Source organism: Molossus molossus, unplaced genomic scaffold (assembly GCF_014108415.1).
Source record: "Molossus molossus isolate mMolMol1 unplaced genomic scaffold, mMolMol1.p scaffold_m16_p_12, whole genome shotgun sequence".
Lineage (NCBI taxonomy): Eukaryota > Metazoa > Chordata > Mammalia > Chiroptera > Molossidae > Molossus > Molossus molossus.
Window position 1 is genome coordinate 13,054,880 of NW_023425347.1, and position 27,520 is coordinate 13,082,399.

Below are 27,520 nucleotides of genomic sequence, written 5' to 3' on the forward strand. Positions count from 1 at the left end.
TGCCTTCTGTGCTTAGGTATTTAAATTGTCTGTATTTGTTAAGTTCTACTTAGCAATGTCAGTGTAATTGACACATACATCAGTTGTGGTAGGGGACATCTTAATAACTCTTTTCACCTCCACCAAAATATAACTCCCTACCCTTAACCTTTTTCTTGATCACTATTTTGTAGCCCTTCTTTTTTTATTGTTGTTAATCCTCACCCGAGGATATTTTTTCCATTGAATTTTAGAGAGAGTGGAAGGGAGGGAGGCGGAGAGAGAGAGAAACATCAATGTGAGAGAGACCCATCGATTGGTTGACTCCCGCACACGCCCTCACTGGGGCTGGGGATGGAACCTGCAACCCAGGTATGTGCCCTTGACTCAGAATAAAACCCACGACCCTTCAGTGTGGGGTTGACACTCTATCCACTGAGCCACATGGGCCAGGACTTATAGCCCTTCTTTTTAGTGTAAGTAGAGAGCGGTTAAGTTATAGGCTACATGGCCCATGTAGAGCGTTGCTTCCTTCCCTTACATATCCGAGAAGTTAACTGTGGGTCAGGGCTCTGTTCACATAGGGTAGGAGGTGCTGTCTTCCCTCCTTCATCCAGGCATATGACACTGATAGAGGGTCAGTATCCAGAGCTGAGCTTCACGAGGCTTCAGACATTCTCTAGAGCAAGTTTCATCAACCTCAGCTCTGACAGTCCCGACCAGATCATTCTTTGCTGTGGGGACTGTTCTGTCCACGCAGGATGCTCAGTGCATTCCTGGCAGATGCCTAGATGCCAGCAGCATTTCCTACCACCACGTCACGACAATAAAAATGGCTGCAGACACCCCCAGTTGAGAACCACTGTCGCCCAGTCAGTTATCAGGCCCCCACCCCAGCCCACGCAGTAGCAGCACCTGGATGACCGATCTAGTTAAAACGCAATGATCACTTTTATTAGTGGTTTTATATTTTCTTCCCATAAATATCTTCTCTTTGCAAGTGTATTGATAAATACACTTTAACATGTATGCATTTATAATCTTCCTTAGGATTTTTTTTTATTACTAATAGGTATGTTGTTATACTTAGGCTAAGAATAACTCTGAATTTTACATAATATTATAGTTAATGATTTTAAATAAACTACACAGAAGATTTCCTAATTAATTTCTTAATGCCTTTGGATGACTTTAAACCATTACCAGTATCCAGCACTTTAGTTTGAATTGATCACATCAAATTTAGCCAGTGCTTATAAGCTGGATTTTGTTTTTATACAAAATCTTAAATAGAATGGTTGCTTTGCCTTGATGTTAAAATTACAAGTGAGTTTTACATTCTTCCCACTAATTTGTACTTTATTTCTCTTGAAAAACCATTTTTTCCTGTGGTGACTTTATCTTTCTAAAGTCGCCACATGCGGGAAACTGGCTGCTCTCTAAGTCTTTGGAACTCACCTAGGCTAGTGATGGATGCCTGGCCCAATGCCGAACGGTAGCTCATGTGCAATGAATTTAGTTGAAACCGTTTTCCATTTGTTATTTCCATGCTTTCTATAGGCATTGAAACACCCGTATTTTCAAGTTGGTCAAGTATTAGGTCCTTCCTCACATCATCTGGAATCGAAACAGACTTTGCATAAACAGGTGCAACCACTAGAATCGAAGGCACCTTTAATTGACCTAGAACCTAAGCCTCTTCCAGACATAAATGATCAGAGTGCCAGGCAGCTGCAGCCAAAACACAGCCACCAGCCACTGCAGTCCATCCAGCCGCCCCCGAACACGAGTGTCCAGCAAGCGCCAAGCCAGCAGAGCCAACAGAAACAGCCGCAGACGCTGTTTCCATGTATCATCAAGGACATGCCAACCGTGAGTAGCCCGTGATGCTTTAGGGGCAACGGTTTGACTAGTTCACCTAGGATTTCATTTCTAGGCATTCCTAAAAATGTCAGGGAAGACATAAAAGGTTGTTCTTGTCAGAGCCTCTGCTTCCTCTGGCAGGAGCTTGGCATGAGATTACTAAAGTTCTAAAATGAAACCTCAGAATGAACATAATCAAGTTTGCATGCTACGGACTTTCTTTAAGTTACTTAGATGCAGAACTAAAAAGACTAAAAAGAACTAAAAAGTTCTTTTACAAAGAACTAAAAAGACTCTGGGGCAAAAGAGAGGATTTTTTTTTTTTTTTTTTTTTTTATCCTCACCCGAGGACATTTTTCCATTCTTTGTTCAGGTAGAGTGGGAGGGAGAGAGAGGAACAGAGAGAGAGAGAGAAACAGCGATGTGAAAGGAACACATCGAGTGGCTGTCACCCGCACAACCGACCAGGGCCGGGGACAAACTGCAACCGAGGTACATGCCCTTAGCGGCAACCGAACCCGGGTCTCCCAGGACCGCAGGCCGACGCTCTAACCACTGAGCCAAACCAGCCAGGGCGGATTTTTTTTTTTTAATCCTCACCCGAGGACATTTTTTTTCCATTTTTTGTTCAGATAGAATGGGAGGGAGAAAGAGGAAGAGAGAGAGAGAGAAATGTCGACATGAAAGGGACACATCGAGTGGCTGCCACCCACACGACCAACCAGGGCCGGGGACAAACTGTAACTGAGGTACGTGCCCTTAGTGGGAACCGAACTCCGGTCTCTCTGGACCGCAGGCCGACGTTCTAACCACTGAGCTAAACCGGCCAGGGTGGATTTTTTTTTTTTTAATAATCCTCACCCAAGGATATTTTTCCATTTATCTTCAGATAGAGCCTGGGGGTGGGAGAAACATCGATGCAGGAGACATTGATTGGTTGCTTCCTGAATGACCCCAACCAGGACTGAACCTCAACTGAGGTACATGCCCTTGGCTGGAATCGAACCCGTGACTCTTTGTTCCACAGGCCAACACTCTAACTACTGAGCCAAACTGGCCGGGGCTAAAGTCTCTTCTTATAAAGGCACTAATCCCATCACGAGGGCCTCACCCTCATGACCTCCTATAATCCCCAGTTACCCCCTAAAGGCCCCATCTCCAAATATCATCACAGTGGAGTACAGATTTGGGAGAGGGGAACATATAAATTCAGGGGGGATGTAAACATTCAGTCCGTAACAGTGCTGCTTCACCTTTGTTGTCCTTTCGTTCCTCCATTTCATTGACGGCACGAAAGACCCTACCACCTGCTGTACTGAATGAAGTCCACGTGGATTATGTGTTCATGGTTCGCTTTTTATGAAAAATGGTGGCCACTTTTATTACCAGTGCCCAAAAGCTTCCCTTTAATAAATAAGCTTAGACTCTTTTCCCTCGTTCTATACTGACCTTGTTAATAAGGAGTTTGTAAAAATCCACCTCTACTTTATAAAAATTATATTTTCCCCTTTCCAGTTTTTGCAAACATACAGAACTGCTTGATATTACTGACATTGTTTAGCAGCAAACGGCATCAGCTCCCTAAAATACATAATTCAACTGAAGTAAGAGTCTTGAACTCAGTTAAATTTAACCTCTAATTAACTCTACTCCTCTGGGGCTTTAAATATTTTTATTCTCACCCAGTGGGTGTGGCTCAGTGGTTGAGCATCGACCCATGCACCAAGAGGTCGCCAGTTCGATTCCTGGTCAGGGCACATGCCCAGGTTGTGGGCCAGATCCCCAGTGGGGGACATGCAGGAGGCAGCCAGTCTGTGTTCTGTCTCATCAATGTTTCTCTCTCCCTCTCCCTTCCTCTCTGTCTAAAATCAATAAAGAAAAAAATTTTTTTAAGAATTTTATTCTCCTTAGTCTGGAGCTCATGGTCTCTGACAGGAAACAATAGCGTCATGGAATTTAGCAAATAACACTTTTTGTCATTATCCATCACTGACACCATCAGCTTCAAGCAGTAGCATATCTATTCTTGAAGCATCTTCTTGCTCCCGACATACCTGTATTTACTGACCTTGCTTCCAAATTCCCTAATTTTCTTTTTTTTTTTCATCCTCACCCGAGGACACCTTTCGATATTTTGTTCAGATAGAGTGGGAGGGAGAGAGATAGAGAGAAACATTGATGTGAAAGGGACACATCGAATGGTTGCCACCCACATGACCCAACCAGGGCCGGGGACAAACCGCAACAGAGGTACATGCTCTTAGCGGGAACCGAACCCAGGTCTCTCTGGACTGAAGGCCAATGCTCCAACCGCTGAGCCAAACCGGCCAGGGCTCAAATTCCCTAGTTTTCAATTGCCTTTTAGATTTTTTAGTATACATGTCTCCAAACCAACTCATGTAAATTTTAATAAAACCAACTCATTGTCTGTCCCAAGCCAGGTGTTCTTCCTCATTCCTTATTTCTATTAAAAGAACCACTATTCTCAGATGATCGGGCTCAGACATTGTTGTTGTTAATCCTCACCTGAGGATATTTTCCCATTGATTTTTAGATAAAGTAGCAGCTAGGGAGGGCAGGAGAGAGAAACATCGTGAGAGACACACATCGATTGTTTGCCTCCCGCACAACTCCAACCAGTGTCAGGGATGGAACCTGCAACCCAAGTACGTGCCTTTGACCAGGAATCGAACCCGAGACCCTTTGGTCTGCAGGCTGATGCTCTAACTGCTGAACCAAACTGGCCAGGGCCAGACTCAGACTTTTAAAGTGTCCTTGCCTTTCCTTCTCTGTATCCACCGGGATTACATATAGTGACAAGTTTATGACAGAAACCTGAACACTGTGGCATAAACAATAAGGGGTTATTTTTCTCTCATAAGAAGTCGGGTGGTGGGAAGCCAGGGCTGGTGCTGCTTGTAAAAGTAACCAGACTGCGCCTGGCCGGTTTGCTCAGCGGTTAGAGCTTCGGCCCGCAGACCGGAGAGTCCTGGGTTGGTTCCCGCTAAGGGCACGTACCTCGGTTGCAGTTTGTCCCCGGCCCTGGTTGGGGTCGTCTGGGTGGCAGCCACTCGATATGTCTCTCTCACATCGATGTTTCTTTCTCTCTCTTCACCCCTCTCTCCCTCCTGCTCTAATGGAAGATAAATGCAAAAAAAAAAAAAAAAGTAACCAGACTGCTTCTGACTTTCTGTTCTACCACCCTGAGCCAGCAGCTTTTCTTCCTGTGGACACAAGGTGATTGTTGCTCCTGTAGGGTCGCATCTACCTGCTAGAAGGGGGAAGAGTGAAAGACACTGGCACACGCTCGCAAAGTCTACAAATGTCTCTCCTGGAAGTCCCTCCCCATAGACTCGTCCTGACAGCTCACTAGCTAGAGTGTCAGGTAGCTACACAGAGCTGCAAGTGAGGCGGGGAATTCGGACATTGTAACTGGACATGTTGCTGCATTGAACAAAATATTAGGAAGAAAGGGAGAATGGTTACTGGGTAGGCAACCAGCAGGGTCTGCCATACTCTCCTCTGGCCTCTGTTGAGATAGTCATAAACTCTGGACCTTTTATTCTCTGTTAATAGTAAATGTATTTTTTTGTTTTTTTTTTTTTTTAATCCTCACCCGAGGACATTTCTCCATTTTTTGTACAGATAGAGTGGGAGGGAGAGAGAGAGAGAGAGAAACATCGATGTGAAAGGGACACATCGAGTGGCTGCCACCCGCACAACCAACCAGGGCCGGGGACAAACTGCAACCGAAGCACGTGCCCTTAGCGGGAACCGAACCTGGGTCTCTCCGGACCGCAGGCCGACGCTCTAACCGCTGAGCCAAACCGGCCAGGGCAGTAAATGTATTTTAATGTGTTCTTTACAAACACTGAATCCGTGGTCCTTGTCACTGCATGCTGCTGTAACTTCAAGGCCTCCTGTTCGAAGCCTGCCCTTTTTAGCATGCCGCCTTTATCATATCACTTTTCTTTTTTTAGCTCAAAACATCCAGTGTTCTCCATTACCCACAGGGAAGCTGCAGTTTCTTAGGCAGACATCGAAGGCCCTTGATAACGTAGCGTCCGTCTGTCGGGGCAGCCCTGTCCTCCACTACTTCAGCACAAACCACCTGCTTCTGCAAACAGTCTACCCTTTCTTCCTGGAATGAACTCTGGCACTTTCCTGTTAAAGGGGACATTTTTATGCACGTCCTCTTCCAAACTAATAATAACCTAACCTTCAGTGAGTCTTACGTGCTAGGCTACCTTAAGTAAGGACGTTCAGTGTATTTTACTATTGAATTCATAAACAACAGCTTAAATAAATACTATATGTTCCCATTTAAGGAGGAAGAAACTAAGGCTTTGAGAAGTTAAGTCACTTGCCCAAAGAGACACAGCCACACATGGCAGTTCCCCGAATTACACGTCAGTGAAGAGTCCATTTTGATCCTCAGCATTCAAACCTTCCTCCAAATCAAGTTCACAGGGATCTCTCCCTGCTCTCAATTCCTGTATTTTTAGCATATGCTGCCTCTATTTTTGTAAATACTTTTAAATGTGTGTATGTTTGTATGTTACTTCCTTCACTGTATGGAAGGCTCCTTGAGAAGGGGGACTTTTAGTATCAAATATAACAACTGGTGCATAAAAGGCCTTCAGATGATTCCAGATGCTGATGACTGATTTTCCACCACAGAAGCCAAGTGGCGTGCTGGGGCATAAAAGCGCTAGGAGGCGTTGGGGTCAGACTGTGTTCAAGTCTGGAGACAGCTGGGAAGAGTCTGAGGACTGTGATTTTGGAACCTCCCATTCCAAGAAGCCAAGCATCAGTGTTTTCAAAGAAAAGAGGAGAAAAGATTCTTCATTTCGGTAAGATTTTAGATTCCTCTAGGAGGTATGTTTTTATCATGCATCAACTTTATTTTACTCATCAAATATAAGTAGCTTAAAACTAAGTCGCCTCTGAAAAGGTAAGATTCTTGACTTCTCACAGTAAGGGTCTAGTGTTAATGGCTGAATGTTGCAGGTGTGTGGAGGAAGGGATTCTTTTTTTTTTTATCCTCACCCGAGGACATTTTTCCATTTTTTGTTCAGATAGAGCAGGAGGGAGAGAGAGGAAGAGAGAGAAAACATCAACGTGAAAGGTACACATCGGGTGGCTGCCACCTGCACGACCCAACCAGGGCTGGGGACAAACCACAACTGAGGTATGTGCCCTAGCGGGAACCGAACCCGGGTCTCTCTGGACTGCAGGCCAACGCTCTAACCGCTGAGCCAAACTAGCCAGGGCTGGTGAACATTTTTGGAAAATAGTTTCCTTTATTTTTTCTCTCTTTGGAACAGAACAGGAATAGGGAGAAAAGATGTGGCACGAGTCAGGAAAATTTGTCTAATAGCTGTTTGGTATTATATAGTGCAGCATCTTCATTTTGGGCTACACAGACCTCCGAAGGTACATGAAGACTCTCTAAGGGGGACACATGCCTAGATAAGTCTTAGTCAAACAATTTCTAGATCCTCGAGTTCCACAGGACTCATCCTAAAATACATGAGGTGGAGAATAAACCTGCTTAATCACCTCCCACTTTGCCAGAGAGTCACACCTCTTAGGCATTTCAAATCTTGCATGGCATAAGGGCATAACAGCCTGCATGATGCTAAACAAGGGAGAGATCAGAAAACTGCCACCTTCAGCTGGAGGCTTTCTGTCTCCTTGTCTTACACACGTTTCTCCAAAGGGGAAAAGCCCGCGTAGAAATAGGGTGTTTCCCAGATTCCTAGATACAGAGAACTTTTTGTTGCTTGCCAGCTGGGGGGATGGGTGAAAAAGATAAAGGAATTAAGAAGTACAGATTGGTTGTTAGACTGATGAACCTCAAAGGAAAGGGGGGAGGGAGGGCAGGATAAGATAAACAAACCAAAGAACTTCTCTGCATATGTGCACAACCAATGGACACCGACAACAGTGTGGGGAAGGCAGGAGGGGGGCGGGATTAGGGAGGAAGGGGTCAATGGGGAAAAAAAGAGACATCTGTAATATATTGAACAATAAAGATGAGTTAAAAAAGAAAAAAGAAATAAGGTGTTTCCATGCGTGGGAAAGCATGGAGATTCAGAGCCACTTGAAGGACTAGAGCCTAGTGATGCTTTTTGTTTTAAGTGTACTAGAATGTTTTGTGAAACTATCTGCTATTTTTTTGTTCAGATAGAGAAGGAGGGAAAGAGAGGATATAACCTATGGATATAAATTATACATAATTTTTGAAGACTCAGAGTGTTTCATGGAATAAGGTAGTTAAAAACTTACTGAGTAATACCATGAAATACTCCAATTACAGCCAGTGCTCACAATATTTCATCCTACAGAATATTTACTTTTTTATCTGCCATTAATTGGTAACAAGAAATAAAGTTATTTAATTTATGATGAAAAATTATAGACTTCAACTTAAACATGTGCAGGGAGCTACATAGTTTTTTTTTTTTTTTTTTTAACAATTCTTTGCATCTGGAAGCAAAAGAGTTTGAAGACCATTTGTTGTGGTATGTAGATGATTTGAAAAGTTCTCTTTTTAAAACCATGTCCTTCTAATTCCAGCTGAACTTTATCATATACAGGGATGGGCAAAAGTAGATTAATAATAAGTAATACAATAATTAATAAATAATAATACAAGAATGAACTTTTGCATACTCACAACTCTAAACCTACTTTGCCCACCCCTGTATTTTTAAGGGTAGAAGATGTTTGAATCAAAAGGTATAGTTAAGATCAGGTTTGTAGTCTATATACTTGATTCTGGCAAGGGGACAATTGGTAAATTTCTTCAACATTAAATACTCCTTTTCTCTTGAAATTCTTTAGAAAAAGAGAAACTATATAACAATGACTTTTTAATGTATATTCTATTTTTATGTTTTTTTAAATCTTTAAATGGCCTTATGTACTTTAAACATGTAATAATTATTAATACACTACCACTTGTTAAGCACCTGGCTAAATTTTATTTGTAATTTTCATACTTCAGTAAAAATATCTGCAGAATAGGACACTGAGCCTCAGATAGGTTCAATAAGTAGGTCACCCAAGGTCAGATGAGGTTTAATTCAAACCCAGATCTCGTCTCTTCTGTGCCGCTACTGCTTAAGCAACAGGAGCTCAGATACTTGGTGAACTGCTTGAACTCTGTCTTCTCTGCTCATTTTCTCAGGCAGCCTGGTCTTCCCCATAAAGAATACAAAATACCAAATACTGAAGTATAAAACCTTTACTTAATGGTTATCTTCTTTTAGATTCTTATACTAAATTATATTAATACTTATATTCACACTTGGTAGACATTTACTAAATAGTTGGTTGGTATTAAACAGAGGTGTGAACATAATAGTCTGTCTTCTATTCATCAAATGTATAGCAGCAGAAATAAGACCTTCAAGTAACTATAACACAAGATTGACTGTGTATTAAGGGCCACTAATGAGAGAGCTGCAGGGAGCTAGCTCTAAGAGTTCTGTTTATGGGCAAACCACTTTGAGGAGAGGAAGGTCTTTCTAGAGTAAACAGTTTCAAAAATGAGTAGAATTTCAGCAATTGGTGTAACTACAGTAGGCGGGGATGTTACCGGTGGGGAGAGGTCCTCCTCACCGGTTGCTGATGGGAGTGGGCTTCTTGCGATATCTTGACAAAAGGAATTTCCTGAGACTCGTGCAGGAGGATGAGGTAGTGTAGAAAGCCTTTTTTCTATGGAATCAAATCTCTGAGTTTCCAAGGTCCCATTTCCCTTTGTTGGACCAAGGAAGAAGTGTAGCTGTGGCTTCAGGAGGTCTAGAATCAGAGCCAGTGTCCAGAATTTTCGCTCCATACCGGAGCAGTATCCAGTCCAGCATCAGGCTAGCTTAGTCTATGTTCCCAGTTGCAGTCCATCAGTTTATTGTGTGTGGGTCCGCATGGCTGTGGACCTCACGGGTGAATGCAAGAGAGCGAAGAGACGAAATTCCTTTGTGGGATTATGTATTCCCAAACCTGTGTAGGCTTGCAGTGGCTCTGCCTACTCTAGCCAATCCATGGTTCCCCAGGCTTGATGGACAGGCACTTTGCTTGTGTCACCCACCTCATTGTGCGTGCGTTCACCTCCCCTTAGTGATCTGCAGGGAATGGGCCGGTGGTTCCCTGGGGAGTGTGAAATTGCAGCTTCCTGGAGAAGCTGCCCAAATGACATGCCTATACTCCTGGCCTTCCCTTTGCTTCTCTCCTATTAGTAATAACTAGCTAATTAAAACAGTATCAAGGGGAAGGGAAAGAAGTCAGAAATGGGGGAGACAGTTTTTAATGAAGGGGGCCTACCTTTGTCTAGGGCCGTCCCAGAGTGGGCTGGGGTGGCCAGCAGTTCAGAGGGCCAGCCAGGCCAGTGGCGGTCTCCAGGGAGTCCCAACCAACCACACCGATTTAGACTTCACTTTGGGAGACAGGTGACAGGGCTGTGATCGTCCTCCCTTTCCACATGCTGCATCCCACACTTGACATCCACAGCTGCAGCAGCCTTGGGGAGACAGAAACATACACAGGCAATTTGCTGCTCAGTTAGAAAGCTTTCTGTCACGTGATGTCTAGTATTAGAAATTATTCTGTGCACTGCCTAATATTTATTGGGAGGAAAAGGTTGTCTGTTAGTGTTCCTATGAGGAAAAGGACTCTGATAGATCCATTTAAGTGAGGTCACCTCGACGCTTTTGAAAAGATGTGCAAAGGGTGGGTGAGAACACAGCGTCTCCTCTCATCCTTCATGCTGTGATGCTGCCTTATGTTGACTTTCAAGGCCCCCAGAGTCAGTGCCCTCAGGCTCCAACCACTCAGCAGGGGAAAACAAGAGCTTACCTGCTGCTGTTTCCCTAAAATCGGAATCCGAACTGTCAACTGCTTCAACAGCTAAACAGTACTACTTGAAGCAATCAAGGTATCTTCCAGGTAAGTGCAGAAAATAAAATGTTTACCGCTAACAATATAGAGAAGTCGGGCTCACGTGTCTGGGACTCGTTTTTGGAAGGGCGCCCGTGGAGGAGTACGGTCACAGTGCCCTTTGCTAGTTCAGCCTTGTCGGCGCTCGTACCGGGAACTTTTCTGGGCCTCCTGCCGCCGTGAAGTCTGCTCGAGCAATGTCAGCAGCCAAAAATCAAGATGAAGAACATGACTCAACAAAATAGCAGCCCCCCCTCCTAAGCTTTGCCAAAGGAAATGCCAAATTTTATCAAAACAAATCTGCACCCCCAATACGACCTTCTGTAAGATGTAGAATTTTATACTTTTCCCTAAATGATCTGATTTATGTTTTTGAAAGATCATTTGGGCTGCTGAGTAGAACATGCTAGGGGCTCAAGAAGGGCAAGGAGACAGGTCAGAAGCCGTTGCATGTGTCTGGAGAGAGAAGATACTGGCTTGTTCCAGAGTGGTAACAGCAGGTCGAGAAATGGGTAACATCTAGATGCACTGCAGGAGCGGAACAGACAGGACTTGCTGAATGATTAGCATGGGTAACAGGGTCCCTGCTTGCCAGGAGCTACTTCCCAGCGGAGAGAGAAAAGGGAAATCAGCAGGTAGTGGCAAGTGCTGCTGTGAAACAGGGAATGAACTAGAGAGACTGCGGAGGGTGGGTGGGGGCGGGGTCCTTGGTTCTCTGACGTCTGAGCTGATACCAGAAGATGAGCAGGAGGCAGTCATGGAAGAGCTGAGAAGAGATGTTTCAGACAGTGGGAAAGACACTGGCTAATTTGAGAGATAAAACTTGGAGTTTATGGGCTTAGGGGAGAGCGGTGGGAGGGGAGGTGGGGAACTCTGGCAGGTTCACATGCTACCGCCCCTTGAAGGTGAGGGAGGAACCCGGGTGTATTCCGAGTCCAGTGGCGGCCTTTGAGAGGACGTAAGGAGGTGAGGGACAGGTGATCTCTAGGTTAGAAAGACTCCGTGTGAAGAATGGATTTCAGGAGGACAAGACCGGAAGGTAGGAGGCCGGTTGGGAAGCTGCTGCAGTCCTCTGGGTAAAAGGTGGTGACAGTTCAGAGGGAAGGGCTCGTGACATATTTGGATGGACTTGCGGATGGATGTTGGTGGGAAATGAGTTTGGGGCATGAATCTTGGGTGGATTGTGGGCCGTGTTCTGAGCCGGGGAAGACGAGGAGGAACAGGATTGGGTGGGGACGAGGCAGTCGATCCCATCTCGGGGCTGTGACGTGTGAGGTGCTTGTGAAACTCCGGTGTGGAGAGGCCAAGCAAGCACTTGGAGGGAAAGAGCCAGGAACCCTGAGGAAGGAGCTCGAGCCCAAGACAACAGCTGTGGGAGTCCCCAGTGACTCCCAGACAGTGTTTAAAGCCATGGACTGAGTAGGATCGCCTGTGGACAGTGAGCTGGAACCAGTAGAGGAGGAGGAGGAGCTAGGAGGGGAAAGGAGCAGCCAGACAGAGGAGGGGCAGAAACCACAGCATGGTGGTGTCCACAGGCTGAGAAGGGAGAGCTGACCTGAAAGAGGTGTTTGCCGCTGAGCAGTGGGATAAGGGTAGAAATGTCTGGTGAAATTGGACAGTGGAGAGGTCCCTGTCTGGAACAGGGAGGGAGGTCAGGGTGGGATGGGTTGAAAAGTGATAAGAAATCAATGACTGCAAAGATAGACAACTCTTTGGTGGCATGTGGCTGGGAAGAGGAGCTTGGACATGGAGCAACCAGAATGGGGGTGCAGGGGGGGGGCTTTAGAGCAGGTTTGCCGGTGGGTGGGAATGATCCCTTCCAGAGGGAGGGACTGATAATGGCAGAAGGGGAGAGGAATCAATGAGGGAATGAAAGGCTTAAGAAGGTGAGAAGAGTTGGAGTTAAGACCATAAGAGATGGGGTGCACTTTTAAAAGAAGCAAAGATATTTGTGTTGTAAACTCTATTTAGATACCAGTAGGTTTGTAAATATTCGTGTTGAAGCCATGAGGGAGTTCTGATCTGACTGCAAAAGCAGGAGAGTAAGAAAGTTCGCAGAACAGAGATTCGTGGGAGGCACTCTTCCCTGTTCTTTGTTTTTTTGTTAAATCAAGTACACTTCACTGATTGAAATGTAGCGAATCCAGAGATGTGATACCTACAGAAATGAGCCCTCTGGTGGTGAGAAAGGCTACTGTAAATTTTTCTCAGGATAAATGGATCCAAAGCACCCCATTATCATAGTTCTGCCTCCTAATGTAGTTTTCAGTAATATATTTCAGGGTATCTGAGACCGTCTGACTGTGTCCTTTTTAAACAGAAAGATCTAAAAATTCTGAAAATTACTTTGGATCAAAAGTATGGCTGTAATTGAGATTTAAGAATTAGACTCAAAATTAGAAAGAATTGTTTGAAATCTAAACTTGAGCTTTCCTGTTTACCCTATTGACATTTTTTTTTCTTTTTTTCTTGAAGATGGTCCCTCTAGAGCTGGTGAGAGTTGGAAATAGAATTGAGCTCAGTTCAGTCACTTGGACAAACATTTATTGAGCACCTACCTATCATGAGCAACTGTGGAGGCTAAAACCCAAATGAGAAGTGGGCCTTCACATTTGTGATCCAAAGTGATTTTTATAATGGAGTATCTTCAGGAATTAAAAAAATCTCTTTGGTGGCTTTTTTTTTTTTTTACATAAAGCCAAATATAAAGGGTCTTATTAAACATCAACCTTTAGGATCATGGGAACTCTAGAAATGTACCATACAATTTCAAGGCAACATGACATTCCACGACAAGGATGGGCAGATCTGTGACACTGGCCTTCAGGGGGGGAGATGCAAGCGTCCGTTCTTGACCAGCTGCTGACCGGCTGTGTACTGGAGCAGGACTGAGATCTGTTTTCGATTTCTTACAAGGGGACTGCAGTCATCAGCTCACCCTGTAAGCCTTAGGTACTGAGTTACAGCAAGGTAGTTGCAATAGAGCCTGCAGAGGAGGCGCTGACATCTCTCCGTGGTGCCGTCCGGTCTCTGCCCGGCTCCCAGAACCAGGACTCTCCAGTTGAATGGATGCCACCATGCTGGCAGGAAGACAGCTCACTCCACAGCACCGTTGAAACCCTGGTCTGTGGGTCCTTCTCAAGTCCCAGTTACCACTGAGTGTCCTTCCTTCCACCCTGTGTATTCAATGTCCTGTATCATTTCTGTACTTATCACTCCTGCTAATGTAAAATGTCTTAACTTGACATTTGTGATGTGCCCTCTCCACCTCCTTTTGTGCCACTCCTTGGGCTTGCCCCGTCCACACTGACGTCTCAGTTCTCCCACCTCAGGCGCAGGGCAGCACTGTTGCCTCTCCCAGGATCATACCCCTCCCCCTACCGGTTCTAACCAGGATTCACATCTCAACTGAAAATTACTTTTTTAAAAATCCCAACACAAGAATATGTTTTTACTGATTCTAGAGTGAGGGAAAGGAAGAGAGAGAGAGAGAATAAAGAAAAAGAAAGACAGACACTTCTAGGAATATATCCTAAGAAGCCTGAAACACCAATCAGAAAGAATATATGTACCCCTATGTTCATAGCAGCACTATTTACAATTGCTAACATCTGGAAACAACCCAAGTGTCCATCAATAGATGAGTGGATAGAAAAGCAGTGGTACATATACACAATGGAGTACTACGCAGCTGTAAGAAAGAAAGATCTCTTGTCCTTTGAGACAACATGGAGGAACCTCAAGAGTATTATGCTAAGTGAAATAAGCCAATCAGAGAAAGACAAATACCACATGATCTCACTTATTTGTGGGATATAATAAACAAGGTGGGCTGATGAACAAAATAGACCCAGAGACATAGAAAGGAGTACGGTTCAAACTGACAAACCTCAGAGTAGGGGGGCGGGGGGGATGGATGAAACGAACCAAAGAACTTATATGCATGTGTGCGTAACCAATGGACATAGACAACAATATTAGGGGGATGGGGAGGGTGGGATGGGCAGGAGGGGGTCTAGGGAGGGGGGAGGAGAAACATCTGTAACAAATATAAATTAATAAAAATTGGAGTAAAAAAAATAAAGACTGCCAGAAAGAAATACTGATGTGAGAGAATCATCACTCCATTGCTTCCTTACGCACCCCTACGGGGTTCGAACCCACAACATTTTGATGTATGGGATGATGCTTCAACCAACTGAGCAACCCAGCCATGGCAAAATTACTTTTTTTTTTAAGAAAGACTGGTTTAATTGCTTCTATTATTTGCCCCTCAGTGCCAAATTCTTATAAACAGTTTGAATACTGCTAATTATTTACATAATGATTCATAACTATTAATGTCTCCCGTCTTATTAGAGTAGATTATAAGAGCCAAAAGGGTGGACACTGGTCTGTTTTGTTCACCACTTTTTAAAATTGATTTTTAGAGAGAGAGGAAGGGAGAGGGAGGGACAGAGAGAAACATTGATGAGAGAGGACATCGATTGGCCGCCTCCTGCATGCCCCCCACTGGGGATTTGGCCCACAATCTGAGCATGTGCCCTGACCGGAATTGAACCGGTGAGCTCTTGGTGCATAGGTCAATGCTCAACCAGTGAGCCACACTGGCCAGGCTGTTGTTTTATTTATTTATTTTTTTCAAATCCTCACCCAAGGATATTTTTTCATTTATCTTCAGACAGAGTGGGAGTGAGAAAGAGAAACATCCATGTGAGAGACACTGACTGGTTACCTCCCACGCGACCCCGACCAGGATGGGGGACCAAACTGCAACCGAGGTACGTGCCCTTGACTGAAATCAAACTCAAGACTCTCTGGTCTGTGGGCTGACGCTCTAACCGCTGAGCCACACTGGCCAGGGCTTGCATTTTGTTTTTAGATACAGATTTTTTAAAAATATGAGTGCATTTTTTGATTGTCAGGTAATGGCCTGTTATAGTTCTATTTATATGTGTTCTGTTAGAAACCAAAATCCACAAGGAGCTGTATCCCGTAAGGAAGGGAAATTATTTACCTGGTGGAGTGTTTCCTTAGCAACTGATGACAGGTGATCTTGAAGCTGAGTACACAACAACCAGGCTTGTTTCTGGCTTCAAAGCAAGGCTGTTCCTCTAGGTCTCTCTCACAAAAGTGAACCCTGCCGAGGAATTTTGTTTGTGGAAAGCAAAAGCTCAGGCCGCCTGGAAACTGTTGCTGGCTTCGCACATCAGTGGTGGTCCTCAGGGAGGCTCTGTCAAACGGGCTAAAGGAATCGCCCAGGTGTGGCCCAGAGCCTTAGGCTGTGTGATGTCTCTAGGGCCTCCTACGTTGAATTCAATTTTATTGACAATAAAAAGAAAGGAAGATTTCAAGTCTCTTAAAAGTAGTTTAAACCAACACCCTTTGACCACTAGTATCAAAGTCTGAGGTTGAATCCACATTTCAGATTTCAGAAAACCATAAATCATTTGACTGCTGAGATTTTACTCTGTGTAGTGTAGGAAGACGCTTCACAGACAGATCTTTACGCACCTGCCTCAGAACTTCCCGGCCCCCTCGTTCGTGGTCACGTCTCTTGTCACAGCCGTACCAGGTGGTCCTCAGGGTCTGGCGCAGACTCAAAACAAGTGATGACCTGGAAATGTCTTTTTGAAGAAAATTTTTGTACCACCTTAATTTTTACCAAGTATTTAGCAAGAAATAGCCAATGTTTAGTTATTACTTGTGTTACAGAAAATACCTTATGTTTATAAAATACACTGGGAGGATTTCAGGTTATTGTGCTTCGGGCTTAGGATCACAATAGGGTTCAGAAAAAAGCAAGTATTTGCTACACTGTAACCAAAAGTTATTTCCACTCTCTTCCCCCTCAAAGTTATTTCTAATCTTTGTTTGAATGTATAATATATGTTTTCCTTCAAGTTTATGATTACACTCTAAACTGTGAAATGACTGTTTTGTTCTTCTAAGGTGTGAACCCTAAGAACGTGTCTTTGATAGCCAGTGGGAAGGATGCAGATCCGTATACTTGGAGTAATCAGTTATTTCCTAAGTCGTTGAGACCCATTGGGGCAGGACTTGCTTTCAAAAGGAGTAATGCAGGTAAAGCAAGAATACATTTAAGGTATAAATTGTCATTGTTTATCTTCTGCAGATTTTCACTTTTAAATGTATTGCAGCTGCCTCCTTCCAACCACGATACCCTGGGGAGACAAAGGTTTCCACCTGGTACCTGAGCACAGCTAGTTTTAAGGGAATCATTTGCCAGATCTCAACTTCCATACGGATTCTTTCCTAAAATGAATCTGCCTGAACAAGTGTTTCTGTTCTCCTACTTTACAAAAGAAAAGAAGACTTCTCACTGTTTACTATGGTGTGTTTCCATTTCCCCGAAGTGTAAAATGTCTGGGGTGCCCATGAAAGGGGCAGTTTGATGTGTTGGTGTCAGGTGTGCGACAGTGACTGGGGCACAAAGCCTTGTTAGGTCAGGTGGTTTCCAGTTCTTAACTTTCAAAACAAATTGAAGGAGAACCTAACTGAGTTCTTAGCTGGCAGATAAGTAAAAATCACTTTTTATGAGATCACTATATGACTTTTGGTCTATGATTTAATAGAGTTCGAAGACTACAGCGAGAAAGCTTAACAACACACCTTTCATTCCCAACTATTTGTTTATGTTAACAAGGTTTTTCAGGGCTTCTAGCTAAAAAAAAAAAAAAAGTAAAAAAATTGATGTTGAATGCTGTCTGGTATTAGCAATAACTATTCATTTGTGGATACATGAACGACTTGAAAAAGGCCCATCTTTCTCGTTAGTAGGTGAATTTCCCAAAAAAATTGCTTTTCATGTATAGAATCAAAATTTACATACTCATTTTGTATTAATTATATACATTGAATTATTGTAATTATAAGTAACTTAATCCAGAAGAGTATTTTCATATGCTTATGGTGATAAGAACTTTGTTAAAGGTGTCAATTTACATGTTTTGAGTGATCAATTGAAAGACTTCTAAGCCTAAAATTATTATTTGGGTAAAATTTGGGAATTAAGTTACAAATAAAAGTAAAACTCTAGAGAGAAAAGAGATTATTGTGAGATTCCGGCTGTTAAAAATAAAACTTGTTCATGTGTTTCTTAAGTCAATATTGGTAGGTATAAAATTACTATGGTATTTAGACTCCATTTAAAGAGATGTAATAGTTTTATTTTTAAATGTTAAGTACAATATGCCAGAAATTACATCTTTTGAAACTGTAAAACTTATAATGAAAAATTTTAGACATTGGCTTAAAGTGTGTGAAGAAGTAAAGAGTTGTTTGTTTTTTAAGTGTGGGTGGTGTGGGATCAAAAAGTTTGAGAATTACTGTGCAGCATTTCACAGTATTTCCAGACACTTCGAAGACTCAGCTTATCCATTCAGTATGTGCTCAGATGTCAGCTCTGCAGCACTGTACTTTCTTACTTTTTCTCAGTTTAAAAAATATATATTTACTGGAACAACCAGTGAAATACAAGTGGGCTTCAGTGAGGGCGCTGCAGCCCGGGCCCCAGATGACAGCCGCGAGCGCGGACTTTCTCTGCGGCTTCTCATTAACCACCTAGTCCTTTCTCCGCTTTTCTCAAAACATTCTCATTACTCTTTCTTTCCATCTGCCTTCTCTGTAGAAGAAAGCATAATTAAACCAATTGAAAAACTATCATGCAATGAAAGTTTTCCTGAAAAATTAGAGGACCCACCAGGTAATTTCTGGACGTTATAGACTAGTACAACTTGTCCTTTGAATCTCTGTTCAGTTTTCTTCTCAACATTTACCCCAAATCTTGTCATAAAAGGCCGTGCTGAAGGCCAAGGTCTCCTGCCTGCAGGAGCCCGGTCAGGTCGAGGAGAGGGAGACACATCCCACATCAGAACACCTCTCTTCGGCAGTTGGGACTCTTAAGACCAATGTGCTCTCAAAAAGCTCTTTGCTTGTCTCCTTATGTTAATTATGACAAATTATACAAATCAAGTAAGTCTGTTGAAAAGGATATTTTCTAATTTGGTAATATATATTCCTGGAATTTTCTAAAGTTCTGAAACTTATTTTTCATGCATTAACAATCATTGAAAAGAAAATGTTAATAGAGATGGTGCATTTCCTAGAGAGTCAGTGTTGCTGCTTTAAACAGTGCTGACTGTTGGCTCCAGCCTGAAAATTGGCAGGGCCCAAGCTGTTTCAAATGGCAAGCCAACATAATTTAAGAAGACTTCATTTTCTATGCACATGTCCTTCGTAACTTCTTCCTCCAGTAGGCAGAAGCCTCCTCGTATGTTCGGTGCGTGGCTTGAGAACCTGACGCGCATGGTGTTATTCGCCGGCCTTGCGGTGTTGGGCCAGTTTCCCATCAGTAAGATGGAGGGATACTTACCTAGACATTATTAATAACCATTCCTAGGCATTTTGTCAAACTAAGCCTTTACTAAGTGTTTGCTCCGATGGTTCTGAGGTTGCTACTGAATCACTGCCTTGAACTTCCTTTCAAAAGCCGTTTGAAGACTGACTCATGATTAAAAATGAGCCCTGGAGGGAGAAGTAAGGTCCAGTTAGTCGGCTATGCTATGCCAAATTCAGTGGTGTTAAAAATTGTATCAACTGATAACCTGTTTACTGGGTCAAATCCTTTGGGGTATGGTAAGTAACGTTGTTTGACATCTGTTGGTTCAAGAGCAAACATTTACAGTGTAGCACCAGACAGACATCAGGGACACCGAAGGTCAGAGTCGAGACTTGGGAACAAGTCGGACCATGTAAAAATGCTTCAGTGGTCGCTGCCAATGAACAGGTCTTTGAAGCCCCCAAAACTGTCAGCACTGTTTCACTTTTTCTCTGCCAGACTGGCTCCTCTCTGGCACTGCTGGGCTCCTTGAAAAAGCAGTTGTTTTCATTTTCCCTCATATTTCCAGGTTGCTCAGCTCCCTGTAGTTGATCCCCGGGCTATGGAACAGCTCCTGCTAGGTCCTGGCATCCAGTGGCCAGATGCACTGGGCAGTGCTAATCCCTCCAGACCTCTGCACCTCGTGTGTTACCCCTTCCGTCTCCACACACTGTATTCTCTTGAGTTTTCAGACCCTGCTGTTGCTACGATCTACCTTGCCATTCTCTCTCCTCCACTGGGTCCTCTCCTTCCTCTAATGCTGGTGTTCCCTGGGGTTCTGTCTGGGCTTGCTCACCTTGCAGCCCCTCTGAGATGACTCCTCCAAGCCCCCAGCTCCATAACGCCATACCTGATCACTCCAGTCTCCCAGCCTGCTCCACCTCTCAACTTGAATATCCCACAGGCACCATATCGTCTCCCACACCTGATTCTCATATTGTTTTCTTAGTCACCTTAATGTCAAACTTAGGGATTTCTATTTCTCTTTCCCTTCCCCTCCTACCCCGTATATCCCCTCAGTTCCCTTCTCTGTCCCCTCCGCCTGGTTAGCTCAGACCTGCATAACCTGTCGCTTCAGCTCTAGCTGGAACCTCCTGACTGGTCTCCTGCCTTAGTTTTTCCCTTTCAACCCGTCCCTATATTGTCCTCGATGGATCACTCGCTGATCGTGGTGAGGAGGAGGAGGAGCACAGACACTGCTGAACACACACTGTGCCCAGCGCTTTGCATACGCCTCATTCAGTCCCTACAACAACCCTGGGAGAAGAGGTACTTATCACAGTGATTTCACACAGTGAAGAGCACAGAGAGCACCGCAGGGTGCGGCTTCCTGCAGGAAGTACCTCCACGTTAACCACTGGAGTCATAAAAACCTGGTATGTGCAGGGAGAACTCGCCTTGCCTTCAGATTCTAGCTCGGTCTGATGAACTGTGAGAACGTCAGCAAGTTCTAAGAGCCACAGGTGTGGGTGACCATACGCACCTAAGGGTTGTCATATGGACTGAATAGCTGGTAAACCGTAGTGCCGCACCTGAGATACAGGTGCTCAGAAATAGAATTTAGAATGAGTAGGGGTATTATTCAAAGTTACTCTCCGGTGCTTTAAAATTTTCTCCTTCTGACAATGAAACTTTGTAATACGTCACCAGGAAATCCTGGAGGTTATGCTACTTACAAGTCAGGATATGTCCCTTCCTTTCTCAAAAAAGAAGTGGGGTCAGCTGGCCAGAGGATACATTTAGCACCTCTCAGCGCAACAGCTTCAGGTAAGGACTTTAGATGCCGTTTTTGAGAATTATGATCAGAAAGGAGCTTTCTAATGTTTCTGCAGTCACTCTTCCTGAGTGAAGACTTTTTATTTGGTTTACCCTTATTAACAACACTTCTGATTGTTTTTGGCAAAATGTCTTAGTTTTCTTCCAAAGCTGTGGTTTGAGAATCCAATAATTCTAAGAGCTCCTTCTAATTAAGTGGTTCTCTCTTGTGCCCTTGAATCCTCACAAGGACCTGGTGAAATAGAGCTCTTTTACAGACCAGGGAATTAACATTAAGTAGTTTATCTGAGGTCACAGCTAGTAACTGGTGGGGCTGGGATAGAAACTCAGTTAGTCTGATGCCACAGGGGGCTGCATCATGGGAGGTGAGAAGGTGCATTTTTCAGAGCTGCCTGCTGGGAGCTGGCGCAGAGTGAAAATGAATGTTGAACCTCTGTTACGCATCATTTAACGGCACCCTCTCCGTTCCATGTGGGAGAACAGAACTAAACTGCGCCCAGCTTCCACTGGCTTGTGCTTCGCCAGTGATGAGAGGGTTTGTCCTCCAACCTCAGTGTATGACTGACTGCCCAGGTGGCCTGTTCTGTGTGGTGTGGTGTAAGACAGCCACACTCCAGGGGGCGCTCTTGAAATTGAGGTGATGCTTTTGTACTTGAGCTGATCAGATTTGACTAGCAAATATTCTCTGAATTATTGTAATCTAAAATAGATATCCGAATCAAAGCACCTAAAACAGACACTAAGGCAGATAATCAGAAGTTTAGTAAGATACTAGTTGTATCTTGTTTAAAAGTTGACTCCAAAAGTCTTCTTACAGCCTATCCTATGCAGGAGCTTATGTGAAAACTCCCATAGGAGTTGCTGATCTTTCAAGTTCACGCTGTTGGAGCTAAAATTGTAAAATGTTTTGTAATTTTTGAACTTTTGTAATTTTCTTACTACAGAACTACTTAAACAGTACTTACTCAGTTACCTTATCTGTGAAAAGAATTACTTCATTATCTCTCTGCTGAAACAAAAATATATGAACATCATATATACAGCAATAATTTGTATGAAGCCTCAGATATTTTAAGCCAGCCTTATAACAAATTAGTTATTAGCCATGGCTTAGTAGCAGAGGAGGATTTTCTCCTCCTTAGTAGGAGAAAATCAAAATGTTTCAAATTATTTTGTTACCTAATACCTGCTCTCTGAAGGTGAAAGTGGGTAGTTTTAAACATGTGTTTATAAGATATTGAAGACCTTTTTATATTAATTATTCTGTCAGATTAGCATGTATGTTCCTGTTTTCATTTTTAGTGAATGCTTTCTCATAACTTTTCATCTCTTCATTTGCTGTGCTCATCAGATTCCCCTACAGATGGTGATAGGAGGAAAGGGAAACAAAGAAGTAAATACTGACCATTCTCAAGTGGTCAGTGCAGACCCTTAGGAGACTGTTCTGTGAGAGATGTGCCCTGCGGTCCTCCCACCTGTGTGACAGTTGTCCACAGGAGAATAAAGCCAGGTCATTACCACATTTATTCCACTTTCCCCTCATTTTCTCCTTTTCAGCTGTTTTTCTTCCTCACTCTCACATTTTGAGGAAAGTTTCTTTCTCCCTCCTTATGTGATCTCTCATCCCAAACTCCCTAGTCCTTCCTCCTCCCCTGCTTTGACAGTAACAGGGACTTGAGGGGTGACTTCTTTCACGTGCTCTATATATTGCAGCCCATTTAATCCTCCCCCGACTCTATTACAGAAGTTACTACAGGGCAGGGCAAAAGTATGCAAAACAGAGTTTATCCTTGTATTGTTTATTAATTGTATTATTTTCCACACGAACAACTGTAAACCTACTTTTGCTGCCCCACCCTGTATTATGATCTCCATTTTCCAGAATTTTTTTTTAATCTTGCTGAAAGTTATATAGTAATGGCACTGATTAAATTCTTAACTAGAGGCAGACACCTTTTCCTTTAGCAAACATATTGTACAAGAAGTGAAATGCCCTCAACTGGACACATGCAGTTTTAAAAGTAAACGCACAGCAAGGGTTCGAGGCTGGCTGCCCGCTGGCCCGCCCGAGTGGTGAGGCGCAGGGCACGGCGCTGTGCGCGGAAAGCACTTCTCGCCCTGCCTGCCATCTGGGCTCCTTCGTCAGCGACTGCTTCTTCACCAAGGGTGCCTGAGTCCTAAAGCTGTTGTTTCTCAGGGAGGAATCCTAAATGTCAACATTTGCCTTCTTGACAAAGTGATTCCTTCTTTGAAGGTTTTACAAATTTTGACCTGAACAGTTTCCTTCAAATGCATTGAGGACCCAACTTTGGTTGCCACGACCGGGACAAAGGCTTATCTGTTTTTCGCTTCCCAAGCCCCTCTCTGCCCAGCAGTGTTAAGAATGGATCCCTTTCCCCTTCTCTGAATCACCTGGGCTCCTGGCCTCCTTTCCCCTCCTCCCTCCATGCCCTCCCCCTTACATGCTCTCTCCTCTGCCTGTGGTTGCACCTGACCTGTGAACCGCGGCTGAGCTCGCTGACGGAGCAGACTGATGCTCATCTGTGTTCCAGGGGCAGGAGCCAAAGGGTTGTGCCTGGACAGCAGGGTGCACCCAACTGCCTTCCAGATGCCTTGTCCCTGCCCTTGTTAGGTAACTTTCATTGGCTTCACCTTTGAGAACTTTAAAGAGTAGAGGATGAAATGACCTGTCAAACCACCAAAGGGAGGGCTCTTGGACTCTGTCCCAACAGACAGCACAGCAGACAGTGACTGTCACTGGGGTGGTTCCTCCTTCAATGCTCTGTTCCCTTTAAGCCGAGGTTAGCAGCACATCAGGAGTCCCGTGCTCCTGTTGTTCCTCCTGCGCTCCCGTCCTGCACTCCCATAGTCCCTCCTGTGCTCCCATCCTGCACTCCCATAGTCCCTCCTGCATTCCCATAGTCCCTCCTGTGCTCCTATCCTGCATTCCCATAGTCCCTCCTGCATTCCCATAGTCCCTCCTGCATTCCCATAGTCCCTCCTGTGCTCCCGTCCTGCACTCCCATAGTACTTCCTGTGCTCCCGTCCTGCACTCCCATAGTCCCTCCTGTGCTCCTATCCTGCATTCCCATAGTCCCTCCTGCATTCCCATAGTCCCTCCTGCATTCCCATAGTCCCTCCTGCGCTCCCGTTGTCCCTCCTGCATTCCCATTTTTACAGCGAAAGTGTAAAGGAGAAACAGACACCACACAGGTAGAGCATCTCTATTTATGTTAAGTATACAGGATGTTCAGACTCACTTCAAAACTGACTCGGAGTTTAATCCAAGAAGGACATAGCCACCCAGTGTGAAGAGATACTTGAATCCCAAATGGGAAGATCAAATGACCCTCCTTAGGTAGAACACGTGGTGTGGCTCAGAGTGAAGTGAGGCAGGGGTGAAGGAGGGACTGAAGACATTCAATTTCTCTGTAAAGTGCTTTACTGCTTTGTCATTTAAGATGTTCAAGCAACTTGAACATAAACTGTTCAGATAATAAATGTGTTACTTCACACAATTTTCTTCAGCCAAATGTATGAAACAAACCTTGTGATGAAAGGTTTGGGATCCTTTTTTTTTTTCTTTATTGATTTTTAGAGAGAGAGGAAGTGAGAGGGAGAGAGAGATAGAAACATGTATGAGAGAGAACATTGACTGGCCACCTCGTGCATGCTCCGCACTGGGGATCAGACCCACCACCTGGGCGTGTATCCTGACCGGGAATTGAACTGGCGACCTCTTGGTGCATGGGTCGATGCTCAACCACTGAGCCACACCAGCGGACTGGGATCCTTTTAGAAGAATTCTGTCATCCATCCTTTTCCCAATAAAAAAAATTACTTCTTGACTCGAGAAACCACATTTTAATGTTTAAAAAGAAATCTAATACATAGCTGCATGAACCCAGAGCTTTACAGGATTCACAATTCTGTATACATTTTCTGCAGTCATACCGTGTGTGAAGATCATTTAGATGTTGCCACAGTATAGTTTAACTGTACAAAGTCGCTAACACTGGTATTGCTCGTTGAACGGGGTCTCCTCGGGTGGCGTTAGTGTCTGAGCCTGATGGGCAGCTCAGCCCACGTGAGAGCAGTGCCAGGGCTGTGAGCCAGCACCAGCTTCCGGAGCCTGGAAACTAACTGGCGCCAAAGTTCCACACTAGAAGTTTCAGTGTTAATATTCTACAAACTTTTAGAGACCATTGAACTAATCTTTCGAAGATAAACATTTCTCCTACAAAATGAAAGGATGAATCACTTTTTAAATTTAATTATCAAGTAACAATTCTAATTTCTGATTCTGGTTTCTTTCAGAATATACCTGGAACACAAAAAGTGGTCGGGGGCAATTTTCAGGACCTACTTACAATCCTACAGCCAAGAACCTAAATACCATGCACCGTGCACAGCCAGTTCCCTCAGTGCATGGAAGGACAGACTGGGTGGCCAAGTATGGAGGCCACCAGTAGGAATCTGGTGCGAAGCCCCGTAGCATTGCCCCGGAGAGTCCTCTGCCCTGGGGACGACCTGCAGATGTCTACTTCTCCTGAGTTCTGGAAGGACTATATAATAGTGGGTACTTGGAAGAGCAAAAACCAACTCCTGTTTTCTTTCCTAGAAATGAAATGCATTTTCTTGGCTTCATTTCCCATATTTGGGTAGGGCTGATATATGGGTAGGACTTTACAAAGTATTGAATAAAAAAACTATTTGCCAAAGCATGAAGTTACTTGATACACAAATTAATAGATACTAAGTACAAGAAGCTTTTTTAAAAAAATGCCTCCAGAAGTGTTTAGTGTTTTCGTTTTCATGTGTTACATATTTGCCCAAATGACTTAATATTTCATCACTTGGCCTCAGAGGTTTATTGTGTTCTCGTTTTCTGTGGCAATTAGGAAGACCACAGATGTTGTGGGCTGTCAGTGATAGTGATGTGGCCAAGGCTCTACTCTACCACTTTGACGATGGCAGAAAAATGGTCATTTATCATTTGTTTTTCTACTTTGAAATTATGGAAGCAATGATAATGCCGATCTTGAGCAGGATGTCTTTCTTAGATATAAATTTATCGTTAACATAGAGATTTCATAATTATGTCATCTGATTTTAGTGGGAAAAGAGCCTGTTACTTCATTTTCACCAATACAACTGCTATGGATTCATGGTAACTGTCAAACCCAATGGCTTGATGACTCCCAAATGAACCAAGTCAAGGTTCTCCCATGTTCACATCAAGAAAGTTCTTAAAACTATGATGTGTGTTCATCAGACTTTCAAAATATACGTTTCCATGTTCCTACCAGACATGAGGAGGGATGTCAGCTGGTTCCCCAAACTCTTGCTGCTGATCACTGACTCAGCTCTGACCTTCCCAGTTGCTCGGGAGAGCAAATGCATTTAGCTGCTACAGCAATGATTTCACTTACTACATTTTTGTCTTAGTTGTATTTCTAAATTGGTATTTGAAATAGACATTTTGAACTTATGACAATTCTATTTAAACCTGCCATTTTTTGGATTGGACATTAGTACTGTATATTCTTTTTAAAGAATAATGTTATCTACTGCTGATAATTTTATGTACTTTATGACTTTGTAATAAATGGTAATGTAATTAGTATCATCTTGTGAACATTATCCAAAGGCACATTATAGTCATGATATGGTATTTTTATACAGAAAACTCAGCTCCCCTTGTTGAAAAATGTTAAAATCTAAAGAATAATTTATGTTGGGGTAATGGTTATATATATTTGTATATTTTTAACTACTGTCTCAAAGCTAAAAAATTATTTTATGTTGCTGGGACTGGTTAAACTCTGAATAGATATTAAAATTTACATGGTTAACTAGTGTCTTTTCTTTACATTTTTTACTTTATTCTTATACTCTAAGGCCTATGTGTTTAGTTAGCTTTGGGTTTTGTTTTGTTGTTTTTTTTAATCCTCACCAGAGGACATTTTTTGATATTTTGTTCAGATAGAGTGGGAGGGGGGAGAGAGAGAGAGAGAAAGAGAAACATCAACGTGAAAGGGACACATCGAGTAGTTGCCACCCGCACAACCCAACCAGGGCCGGGGACAAACTGCAACCGAGGTACATGCCCCCAGCAGGAACCGAACCCAGGTCTCTCGGGACCGCAGGCCGACACTCTAACCGCTGAGCCAAACCGGCCAGGGCAGCTTTGGATTTTTTTTTAAGCAGTTGTACGTTCATGGAAAAATTGATCAGAAAGTAGAGTTTCCATATATACTTCCTCATCACCCCCTCCTCAGATTTCCCCTTATTATTAGCATCTTGCATTAGTGTGTGGCATTTGTTATGACTGATGAACCAATACTGATACATTATTAACTAAAGCCCATAGTTTACTGAGGGTTCACGCTTTGTGTTGTACATTTATGGGTTTCAATGCCAGTGCTTCTATCAGTTCACTGATGCATATTACCTGCCATTAGCTTTTGTCAGTTACCCTTTATCTAGTCCTGTGGCTTTATGGTAAAGTTAGAAATAATAAGCTACTGCTATCACTGATTCATCATTGTTCTAGACAAA

The 27,520-nt window shown here is 43.6% G+C and overlaps 1 protein-coding gene across 4 annotated transcripts in view; it reads left to right on the forward strand.

The window, feature by feature from the left end:
- Positions 1-25,681, forward strand: part of MAK (male germ cell associated kinase) — a 65,436-nt gene extending 39,755 nt beyond the window's left edge. Inside the window, exons 9-16 of one of the 4 annotated variants that reach the window (XR_004959018.1) lie at positions 1,540-1,851; positions 6,523-6,695; positions 10,643-10,791; positions 16,735-16,866; positions 18,434-18,508; positions 20,834-20,950; positions 22,311-22,469; positions 25,277-25,312. Coding sequence is in view for 3 of the 4 variants with exons in the window: in XM_036257380.1 (XP_036113273.1) it covers positions 1,540-1,851; positions 6,523-6,695; positions 10,643-10,791; positions 16,735-16,866; positions 18,434-18,508; positions 20,834-20,950; positions 25,277-25,431 (1,113 nt within the window). In the remaining variant the exon portion in view is untranslated. Of the gene's footprint in view, positions 1-1,539; positions 1,852-6,522; positions 6,696-10,642; positions 10,792-16,734; positions 16,867-18,433; positions 18,509-20,833; positions 20,951-22,310; positions 22,470-25,276 lie in introns of all 4 variants that reach the window. The other 3 variants (XM_036257380.1, XM_036257381.1, XM_036257382.1) reach the window with 3 other exon arrangements.
- Positions 25,682-27,520: the final 1,839 nt, after the last annotated feature.